Source organism: Vanacampus margaritifer, chromosome 4, assembly GCF_051991255.1.
Source record: "Vanacampus margaritifer isolate UIUO_Vmar chromosome 4, RoL_Vmar_1.0, whole genome shotgun sequence".
Classification (NCBI taxonomy): domain Eukaryota; kingdom Metazoa; phylum Chordata; class Actinopteri; order Syngnathiformes; family Syngnathidae; genus Vanacampus; species Vanacampus margaritifer.
In genome coordinates, this window is record NC_135435.1 from 24,493,673 (window position 1) to 24,505,302 (window position 11,630).

The 11,630-nt window shown below is 41.0% G+C and overlaps 1 protein-coding gene across 1 annotated transcript in view; it reads left to right on the forward strand.

The window, feature by feature from the left end:
• The window catches only part of tox3 (TOX high mobility group box family member 3), a 54,513-nt gene extending 49,220 nt beyond the window's left edge, over positions 1 to 5,293 (forward strand). Inside the window, exons 4-7 of the mRNA XM_077564919.1 lie at positions 790 to 1,053; positions 1,154 to 1,384; positions 2,515 to 2,595; positions 2,671 to 5,293. Coding sequence (XP_077421045.1) covers positions 790 to 1,053; positions 1,154 to 1,384; positions 2,515 to 2,595; positions 2,671 to 3,465 — 1,371 coding nt within the window. The 3' untranslated portion in view covers positions 3,466 to 5,293. The remainder of the gene's footprint in view (positions 1 to 789; positions 1,054 to 1,153; positions 1,385 to 2,514; positions 2,596 to 2,670) is intronic.
• Positions 5,294 to 11,630: the final 6,337 nt, after the last annotated feature.

Sequence of the window (11,630 nt, forward strand, 5' to 3'; positions counted from 1 at the left end):
AAGAAACATGTGGTTCTTCTCAGACTCTTCCAAGAACAGGTTGGTCCTTCTTAAGGACAGTTAGGTTGTTGGTTATCAAAGACTTTTTCAAGTACACCGTATTCCCTAAAACTCTCTTAATAACCAGTTGTGCCTCCTCAAACTTCTTAAAGACTATATCAAGAACATTGGTTGTCTTTTGTCTTTTTTCAGGGACCAAACATTCTTCCTCAAAGATTGTTGTCAGGAACTAAAAATTTCCTCAAGTGGGTTTCTTCCAGATCCAAGTTTTTGTTCTTGAAGAGACTTTCAAGACCCAATTGTTTGCTTCCAGGGACTTTTAGCAACAAAAAGTTCCTTCCATAAGACTTATTCAGAAATGCTCAGTCTTGTTAGTTTTTCCAAGAACATTAACACCTAAAGACTATTTCCGGAACCAAATATTTCTCCTCAAAACTCTTCCAAAAATGAATTATTCCTTTAGGGTGACTCTTAAAAGAAACACTTCTACTTCTAGAAGATCGTGTAAGAAATTTGTGACGCTTGTTTTTGTTTGTTCATTTTGAAAGAATTCTTTACAAACCAAACCAAACAATTTGCGATTCGGTTTTAAACAGTGGTCTACTTCCTCATTTAAAAGCTGCACATTATGGCACTACCACATAACAATCCACCATCCATGACTCCATTTCCTCTCTTGAACAAAGATGCAGACACTTGAGCTGCATGCAAGGCGACATGAAAACAGAGGATCAATACGGCATTATCATGTTAACAATGCCCCCTTTTCCTTTGTTATCGCTCTCACAGAATGTTGGACCGGCCCACATCCGCCAGTACGCAGCTAACCCAGCCATGCTGATGAAATCCATCGCTAACATAAGCTGCCCCAACGGCATGATCTCGCGGAATCAACTGACCACCATCAACCAGTCTCATCTCAACACGCAACTCAACCTGAACATGGGCGGACCCAACATTGCCCACACTTCGCCATCGCCACCGGCCAGCAAGTCCGCCACACCGTCGCCCTCCAGCTCCATCAACGAAGACGACCAGGACGACGGCAACAGGGTGAGGAAGCGGTCGGATGTCTGCCAAAAACCCTGAATCTTCAGGCATTACTGTAAATATGTAAATGTATCTGAGCAAGCTATATCGTCCATCATCCCAGGTTGTCGGTGAAAAGCGACCAGCACCTGTCGATCCCACGAAAAAGCCCAAGACACCAAAAAAGAAGAAGAAGAAGGATCCTAACGAGCCACAGAAGCCGGTGTCGGCATATGCCCTGTTCTTCCGAGACACGCAGGCCGCTATCAAGGGTCAGAACCCCAACGCCACCTTTGGCGAAGTGTCCAAGATCGTGGCATCCATGTGGGACGGTCTTGGGGAGGAGCAGAAACAGGTACACCCAACATATGAAGTGTTGTTACTGATGGAGAAAGTGATGATCTTGCTCATTATTTAAGACACTATAGAGTGTTTGTGGTTTTCTCCGAGTACTCCGGTTTCCTCCCACATTCTAAAGACATGCATGGCAGGTTCATTGCGAGTGTGGACGGTTGTTCGTCTCTATGTGCCCTGTGATTGGCTGGCAACCAGTTCAGGGTGTTACCCGCCTACTGCCCCGAAGCCAGCTGGGATAGGCTCCAGCGCCCCCCCTGCAACCTTTGTAAGGACAAGCGGTTACGAAAATGGATGGAGGGATAGTATGTTTGTCAGTTTTCCTTCCATGCTTGGCTGTTTTTAGATTAGCACTGTTTTTCCGACAGGATTTCAAAAACTTGCTCTGCAAAGATATTTCCCTCAAAGACTCTTTCAAGTAGTAGTCGTTCCTTCTCAAAGACGTTTAAAGAACCAGTTGTTTCTTAGGAGATCTTGGAATGTTCCCTAGCAAATACTCTTTCAAGAACCAGTTAAGAATCTTTCAAGAAGTAGTTGATCCTTCGAGAAGTATTTGAAGAACGAATTGTTCCTATGAGATATTTGAAGAAACAAATGTTCCCAGCAAATACTTGTTTCAGAGCCAGTTAAGACTCTTTCAAGAAGTAGCTAATCCTACTCAAAGATCTTTGAAGAAACAGTTGCTCCTTATGGGATTTTTGACAAAACAAATGTTCCCAGCAGATACTCGTTTCAGAACCAGTTAAGACTCTTTCAAGAAGTAGCTGAACCTCCTCAAAGATCTTTGAAGAAACAGTTGATCCTTATGGGATCTTTGACAAAACAAATACTCTTTCAAGAATTAGTCAATCCTTCTCAAATACTCGTTCAAGAACCAGTTGTTCCTTCTCATACATTGTCCTTTCTTTGAACAAAACCAATTTTTTCTTCTCTTGCATGCCCAGTGGTATGCGACTTCAACCTACATAAATCTGTAGCAGAGAAGTGTCTTTAGCTCCAGAAAAAAAGCTTTTTTCAAATTGATGGCACAGGTTGTACATTCTGGGACCTTCAATAATCTTGCTTGGTGGAGTTTGTGTCTGTCTTACGTAACATGTTCGCTCATTGATTTCTGTTGCTATGTTATTACAGGTGTATAAAAGCAAAACAGAGGCTGCCAAGAAAGAGTACTTGAAGGCCCTGGCTGCATACCGTGCTAGTCTGGTCTCCAAGGTGAGCTATTTCTCCCTTTTTTCCTAAATACCATCGCATTGTGAAACCTTAGTTGAGTGTTTTTCTTTGGTCCAGGCTGCGGCGGAATCCGCAGAGGCGCAGACGATCCGGTCTGTGCAGCAGACCTTGGCCTCCACCAGCCTCTCTCCGGGCCTGGTACTGCCCTCGCCCCTCAATCAGCACCCCTCCATGCCCTCAGCCTCCCAGGCCCTACAGCAAGCCCTACCCCGAGCCATCGCCCCCAAGCCGCTGCAGATGAGACACGGGGGCAGTCAAATTGTCACCTCGGTCACAGTTTCCCACCAGAACATGTCCCCGGCGATGCCGCAAATGCTGGGCCAGATGGGCTCCGGCGGGACCATGGCGCATTCCACAGCCGTGTCGCAGATGAGCCCGCCCATGCAGCATCAGCAGCAGCATAGCATGCAGCAGCAAATGCAGCAGCACCTCCAGCACCACCAGATGCAGCAGCAGCAGATGCACCACCAGCAGATCCAACAGCAGATGCAGCATCAGCACTTCCAGCACCACCTCCAGCAGCAGCTCCAACAACACCACATCCACCAACAGCAGCAACAGCAACAGCAGCAACAGCAACAGCAGCAGCAGCAGCAGCAGCAGCAGCAGCACTTGCAAATGCAGCACATGCAAATGCAGCAGCAAATGCATCAGCAGCAAATCCAACATCTCCAACAACACCAGTCCCAGTGTTCCCCGCCGCACCACTCACCCGGCACTCCCCATTCTGTGGGCTCCGCCTCGCTCGGCAGCCCCCAGCCGGCCCCCCAGCAGCAGAACCCTCCGCCGCCGCAACACCCCTCCCAGATCCAGGCCCACGCCCAGGTCCTTTCCCAAGTCAGCATTTTCTGAGCCAAAATCCTCCAAGGACATTAGAATAAAAGCATCAGTCCCGGTTGCTTTTCAAGCGTTGCACTTAACAAGTGTGTCACAATTTAGAATGTTATACCAAGAAGAACTGGTGTCCATTGTTATAGACGGATATAACTCACGTGGAAATGTGAGGCCAAAGGGGGTTGATGGGGTTTCGTCCAAGCTTGGACGGCGTTTACAGACACTCCCTAACTTACGAACAAGTTACGTTCCAGAAGACTCTTCATGTCTCGAATGGGTCAAATTTTTCAATTGTTACTACGTATTTCTTAGGTTACGTCGTTTGTCAAAGAGTCAATGCCAGTACGGATTTGAGTAACAAATACCTTGACTTTGATATTTGTTGTCAATTTTATACTCTTTGTCATCAAGTATTAAATCAGTCAGGGTTTCTTCAACGTGGATTTTTTAACATCTGAAAAGGCTTTTGGGGGTAGAAAGCACCGATCTGAAGAAATGATCAGTTCTTACAGTCCTTAAGTCACGTTGAAACCTTTGGAAAATCACTCAAAGTTGGGATGCTGATTCTCCAAAAAGAACGGAGACCCCTTTCTGTAAGACAAAATGTCATTTTTGTCTCAACCTCCTTGGAGGGAACAAGTCCCTCTTCTTGCTCTTAGTTTTAAGGCAGACCGAAGGCACACAAATTGAAATTTAGATTTGTGGAACTTTATTATTATTATTTTTTTAACTAATACGGACAAATTCATGTCCAAAATATATCCTAAAGTTGATGTTCGTAAGTTGGGGGGAGGGGAGGGAAGGGGGGGGGGTCGTTACTTGTTTGTTTGTGGCGTCTTTCAATTGTCAATGGGTACGCCATGCGTCTGTCACTGTTTTTTATTTAACGCTAAAGCTTTATTTATAAAGGCCAGAGGCGACAACAAATGGACAAACGGGAGAGGCAGAGAGACTCACGTAAAGTCTGGACTCTGACTGGACCGGTCCCAGAACGGGGAAGGACATTTAAAGACCTGAATGATCGTTTTTTTTTATGTCACCATGTCGTCCAAGTGTAGCTGTTATCTGCTGTATGTTTTTTGTAGGGGCGGGGCTAAATTGCCCTCACCCACACTCTCTTAAAATCCAATCCTCCTTTATTACTTTTCACGTCAGTTGTTCAAACAATTAAATTGTGTCTTTTATTTTTGTCTAACAAAAAAGGGGATATTTTATAATCCATTTCTCAAGGAGGACACTTTGGAGGAGAGTGATGTATTTTTTACCGGGAAAAAAAGATTTAAAAAATAAAAAAATAAATAAATACAAATAAAGCAGAGCCCATCTGCTGATGCACTGCCAAAGCCAACTGAAAATTAATTGTAAAAAAAAATAAATAAAAAGGCATTGGAGGTATTTTTGCCAGTTGTACAGTAAACCCTAAAGTAAGTTACAAACACAAGAAAATGTTGTACATTTTTCATATCACTTGTAAAGTTTTAATATGTGAGGCTTTAATGAAAACATTGTTCAAATGACCTGTGGATTGCTATATCACATGATGCATTTTCTGCTCTTTTTCTACTTTTTTTTATGAGTTACAATAGCAGCAATCAGTTTTTCTTTCTCCCTTCGCTTTGCCATACAAGTAGACAAGTCATCAACGCATCCAGAGACATTCCATCACATCTAATATGACAGTAGCCATATTATTTTTTTTTTGTATGAAGTATTATATATTTGTGTGTGTTCAGAATTAAACTATCAATCGTAAATATTTATTTGACGGGATCCCTTTTGTTTCAGGAGTTATTATGCCTTTTATCTTATTGTTAGCTACTGAAATAAACACACTGATGAAAGCGAACGCATACAAATGGTGTTTGTTTGACCCATTTTCGAATGTTTTGTGATAAATGGTCAAACTTTTAATCAACAAATATCTACTCCCCCAACACGCATCATAACAACAGTACAACAAAAATCTCAATATTGATACATACCTTGGTTTTAAGTCATGGGTTGGTCCAAATTGGGTGTAATAATAGAACAAAATGACAAAACAAGGTTGCATACATCATTAGGAATTTAATATAACCTTACACAGTGTTTTCATTTTCGGAAAGTTCAAAATCAATATGTACTGTATCATAATCAGATTATTATTATTATTATTATTATTATTATTCAAGTGTGTCTGTATAAGTTTAAATGTGTACCCAGAACAACCTGGAGTCTTTGAGGCAGTTAGCGCTCGCCGCTAACCACTAGCGCACCGTGCTGTCCTACTCTGCTTCTGTCAAAAACTCTGACGATGTTAATGTTTCCGTCACATTTGTGGGCATCATTTGTGTTTGATCCTGGACAAGGTCAGCATGTAACTGCTACTTGTCTTCATCATCATCATCATCATAATAACAACAACACCCCCACCTACCTCCTCCTTCATACTGCCTTCAGAATTGCTTCATTCCCAACATGTCCCCAAGGCCTGGAGGGAAAGGGGGGGGCATCGGGGTTCTCTTGGCAAACAATAATTATCATATCTTCACAATAGGCTGCCCAGAAAGAGCCCCCCCCCCTTTTTTTTCTTTTTATTTCTTACAAAGGCAACCGAGAGGATTTCAACTTACAAATCAGCGGTGTGAATTGACTCTGACTTCAATACGTTTCTAATTTGTTTTCTTGTTAGTGTGTGTGTGTGTGTGTGTGTGCGGGTGTAGGAGAGTGGGGATCAAATAAAAAGGCCAATTTCTTTCACCATGATTAGTGAAGAGGCAAGCACAAAAAAAAAAAAGAATGAAAAAAAAAAGCCTTATGATGTGATGAAAATTAAAGAGCCAGGGTGCGTGAGTTGAATGTCAATGCAGGAAGGAGAGAGAGAGAGAGAGAGAGGATGGAGGAGCTGCGGTGTCCATGGCGACCGAACGCACGCTTTTAAAAAACACACAATAATGAGCCTCTGGGAAATGGCTGTTATTATTATTCCGAGCGGATTCACAGCCGAGCCCCCATAAATAATGCATGGAAGAGTTCCTCGTTGCTCCTGGAAGCCCTCAGAGCCGAGCCGGTCAATGTGTGGACAAATATCTCAGCCGCCCCAATCAAAAGGTTACGGCTCCGTTTCAAAACACATCATTTAGCGGAGGAATAAACGTACTTCCTACTCAATGCCCGACTCCACACAATTTGAAAAAAAATGAAATAAAATGTAAAGTGTGTTGCAATAGGAATGTTTCTTCAAACAAGTGGCCTTCGCTACACTTGACATCAGGCCTCAGTTAATTGCCAGGCGCCTCTGAAAAAAAAAAATGGATTCCAACGATCATATCATTCAGAATCTTTTCATTTTTTTATTTTTTTTATTCGAGTATAATAATGACCGACAGAGGACGACAAAACAGGAAGCCTGGCAGTTTGCTAGTTAGCGCCCTCAGTTTCTTAGATGGATAAAAATGAGACATGAGGAAGGAAGGACAGGGTAAAAAAATAAAGCCCAGTCTGTGCTATTGTATTTTATTTGCCCTTTCAAATGTATTTCCTCCAATAATTGCGTTTTACCAACGTTTACAAATTGTTACAACAATGTATATTGATAGTGTCTATATTAAATACAAGTTGTGTGTGGGAAAATATGCAATGTGTCAAGATCTTGCTAGCTTAGCAGCTAAACATTCATAAACAAACTCCATTATTAAATATAGTCTATTTAGACTATATTTGTTATGTTTCGGTTTTGTAGTTGTTTGGATTTTGTTTATTATGGGTGTGTTTTGTCGTTTTTGTCTGTGGTTGGTGTTTGTCACGTGTTCCTGATTTCTCTCCTTGTCTCGTTACATCTGATCACATCCACCTGTGTTTCCTCCCTTCCCAGTGTGTCTGACCAATCGGTGCTCTCAGCCTATTGTGTTCCGCAGGTGTGTCTGATTAATGTTGGTGTATTTAGTCTGTTGTGTTTGTCCGGTCTGTTCGGTCCATTGTCGTTTTCACGTTTTCGCTTGACATTTGAGTTTGCTCGCATTTAGGACTTTGTTGTTTTCCTGTCGGCACATTGTGCACAACCTTGTTTGTGTTTAATTAATAAAACCCTTTTGTTTTCTCGTTCCGCCTCCCCACACTTGGGTCCGAAACCACAGGCAACCGAGACAATATTGTGAAACTGCAACAAGCAACATACAACACAATTAACATTTGTGCTACATACACATGAATGATCATAAGACAACAAACGTAGTTATCAAATGCTAACAATTAGCGATTGCTTAGTGATTGGCATTAGCGTTTTAAGTTGACAAACGTTTGCATATTTGTTCCATAGAAAGAAGCGCAAGGAAACAAGTAACAGTTGTCTGCTAGTTCCATAAGATCAATTACTTCCGGTTTCTGACTTCTTCTTCTTCTACTACTATTTCTACACAAGCAAGTAACAATAATTAACCACTAGGTGGTGCACCGACAGAATATAACGGCTAGGTGGTGCACTGACACAACTCGCCATGTGTATTTTTTGGTACAACAACAAAAGCAAGTCGTAATTAGGAGTTCCTTAGTAGTAAGGTCCATCTTTCCCAGAGCACGTGAAGGCAGGGTTCGACTGAAGGGAAAAACAGCCAGAAATAAAAATGAGGAGAGGCCGTAGTAAAGGCCTGGAAAAGTATTTCAAATGAAAAAAACGTCAACAGTCTGATGAAGTCAAGTCAGTGTGTCGTATGATCAAATATTAGAAGGCGCTGTTGAAAAAATAAGACCAGACTAAATCATTTCAAAACGTTGCTCACTTTTATTGTGACCAACCTGCGCAATTAAGTCAACCGAAAGAGAAAATCTTTTCAAGGGAACGTAAAATAACCAATTGAGATCTTCTCTTCTCACTGATTATGTCAGAGTTCAGTTGGCTCGTTTGTGGAGCTCATCACTCGAGGCGTAATCAGTCCGTGCACACCCTCCTCAAACTCAAAATGCTGAGTTAGCAATGTTGTGCTGAAATTTCTCAGTGAGCAAGCCGGGCGACGAGTGGGCGTGGCCCGGCGGTCAGATGGTCAGTGTCAGCAGTGCTTTTGTGGCCGTCGCATTGTTTATGTGCGCCGGACGGGAAAGCGACAAAAGAGTCAAATAAATCATTAAAATAGAAAATCCCTTTGCCTGCACATCTGACTCTGCGCACACTCTCCAGTGTGACGAGGGGGGGGGGGGGGTTATAATTAGGTCATCCTGTGATTGTATTACTTACAATGACAGACCCTATTCTGTCAGAAAGCAGCCAGGGGGGTATTTACGACAGTAATTACCAGGCATTTATTGGAGGGATGAGTGGAGGACTGTAGTTGCACAACTCATCTTTATGGGAAATTATTTATTATTATATGTTGTAAATCAGAGGCTCTACCTCACCTGCCTGTGAAGAAATCAAATGAATAAATAAATTATGGTTAATCAAACCATTTGTACTCTAGTGCTCGGGTGTGTGCTTTACACTGATTTGCTTTATTTTATTTCAAAACTATTTATGAATTCATTGCTGAAATTTCTGGATTTGCACATTTCCTGTTCGAGATTGGCCTCACCTCAGATTGCGCAATTCCTCACAAAAAGCACAAATAGCAAAGGGCCTTCATTTATTGGTGAAATTATTGTACTACTTTAGAAAAGGTCATTGGGAAGTAGCTGTTCTGTCTCTTCACATCTCCAATTTATTTTCAAGCATTTCTAATGTGTTTTCTAATTTCCCATAATCGAGCTAATTGATTTAATATTTTATTTTTTAATTTAATATTTCATTTTGCTGATCGCATAAAACAGCAGCCATAGAACAAGGGGAGGGCAGCCAGTGTGGCTGTCTGACTGCCTCCACCATAGGGGGCGCACAAGAGCACACTACCTCTTCTTCTTCTACGCAAACAGCTAGCTAGCTCACCTCATAAACATGCAGCACCGCCATTAATGTCTATGGCGGGGCTGGTATTTTTTCAGCTTTTTGGCTAAAAGGGATTTAATCCAGATTGTAATGTTATAGTATGTTATTTGCTTTTGCTTTATTTGTTCATATGGATTTGTGTACAAAATGTATATTATATAATATAATATATATATATAATGCCATGGCCCACATGTTCGTCATCCTCCACAAACCAGGAAGTAGCCTCCAACCTAACAAACACCACAGTACACGTTTTGTTGATGTTGTCGAACTTGTGGATGATGATGATGATGATGGTGATGATGATGATGCCAGCCATTTGAACCGCTCCGATGTTGTGTTAAGCTATCTACGTAATGTAGAGCAAAGCCGCCACGTGGGAAGAGAGCAGTGTGGTGATTGATAGTGCTCTAATATGCTTCATCCTGCTGTTAATGAGAGCAAATAGCCCGTCTCTCCTCAGAGTCGTTTACCATTAACACACTCAATAAAGGCCAAGAAATACGGCTGCACTGCTCATGTTTCTTTTCCGCTTTGAAATATCACTCGGGCAAATTGAAAAAAAGCAACCGTCATCGTCTTGTGCCTGAGCTGTCCACCAGTAATTTAAAAGAAGAAGAAGAACAGGAAGCGACTGCGCCGTGCGATGATGTTGTATAAGTGTACTTTTGTAATTCTTTTTTTTTGGGGGGGGGGGGGGGGGGGAGCTCAGTATTGTTCATTCGGTAATTTTACCGATTCGACATGTCATCATCATTGCTCTCTCTCTTTTTATTTATTTTTTATTTTTATTTTGTATGTGTGTGTGTGTGTGCATGTGTTCATGCGTACTCATTAATTCACCTAAAACCTATTAACTCATTCACTGCCATTGACGGCTATAGACGTCAAAAATTCATTTTAACCATTTCTATTAGTTTAACATTTTTTTTCCACTTTTGTTAACAAGAGTATGAAAACCTAGAATTTATTTTTTGTACATTTAGAAAAGATATAAAACTTGTGATTTATCGTGAGTTAACTAGTGAAGTCATGCGATAAATTAGGAGAATATTTTTTTTATCACCTGACGCACCTAATTTTTATTAATCTTTTCTTTTAATTTTTTTAATCATTATTATTATTTTTTTTAAATAATCTTTTAAAAAAAGTAATTATTATTATTTATTTATTTTTAAGAAAAGATTGTTAAAAATTAGGAGCGTCAGGTGAATATTTTTTAAAAATCGTAATTAATCACATGACTTCACTAGTTAACTCAAGATTAATCACAAATTGTATATCTGTTCTAATACAATTTTTAAAAATCTAGGTTTTCGGGAAAAATATTAAACTAATAGAAATAGTTCAAATTAATTTTTTACGTCTATAGTCAAATGGCAGTGAATGAGTTAAAAATCCAGTACCGTTCACCTAAACCGAATACTTCAGAATCCAGCTTGAGTCGTGAGGTTGTCAGGAGACCCGAGGAAGGATCAAAGAAAAGAAAGGAAAGTGAAATCCAGCACCGACCAGACATCACCTACTACCCGTTGGGTTACCAACCAGAGTCTTTTGTAATGCTTGATAAACCGTAGCGTTTCTTTGCTGTTTTCCATCTAAAATACCATTAATATTGGCTTCTTGATTTTATCTTACCCCAAACATACATTACTTTATCGTCTGCTATTGTATTGTGACTACAAACGTACGTGTGACGCAGTCTTGTCAGCGTTTATTCGCAAAACCTGTTAGTCAAAATTAGCAAAAAAAAAATTCCGATACGCTTCAAAATCCACCCCCCCGAAGGGTCAAAAAGTTTTTTTAACGAATTTTGGGCCCTTTTTCAAATTTCTAGCGTTTCCGTTCAGTTTTATTTTCGCATTTCTTGAAAATTCAAATAAAAATTGGTGGATGAAAACCGACCTAGTGATAATTTGTGATAATCACCACTAGGCCAATTTGACATCATCCGCAAGGGGAGATCTTCTTGCAGTATCTTATGAGCGTACTTTGCATGCCAGCAAGTCCGTCTGTCCGTCTGCTTTTACCATGTCAGACTGTGCGCCTCTCCTGCTCTGAATTTAAAGGGAATGAGACGAGCCGCTAAGTTGGCTGTGTTCACTCCCACAACGGCGAAAATGCAGGCTGTCTACGGAAATACCAAAAGACAGAAAAATTAGACCACGCTTTGTGCTAGCCGAAAACAGGGCTTTTTTTTTGTTGTTAAACGAAGATGCATCCATATGTATTATTCAAGAAACATCAGTATGGTTGATATTGGCCCTGTATCTACTTGGTATTGCAT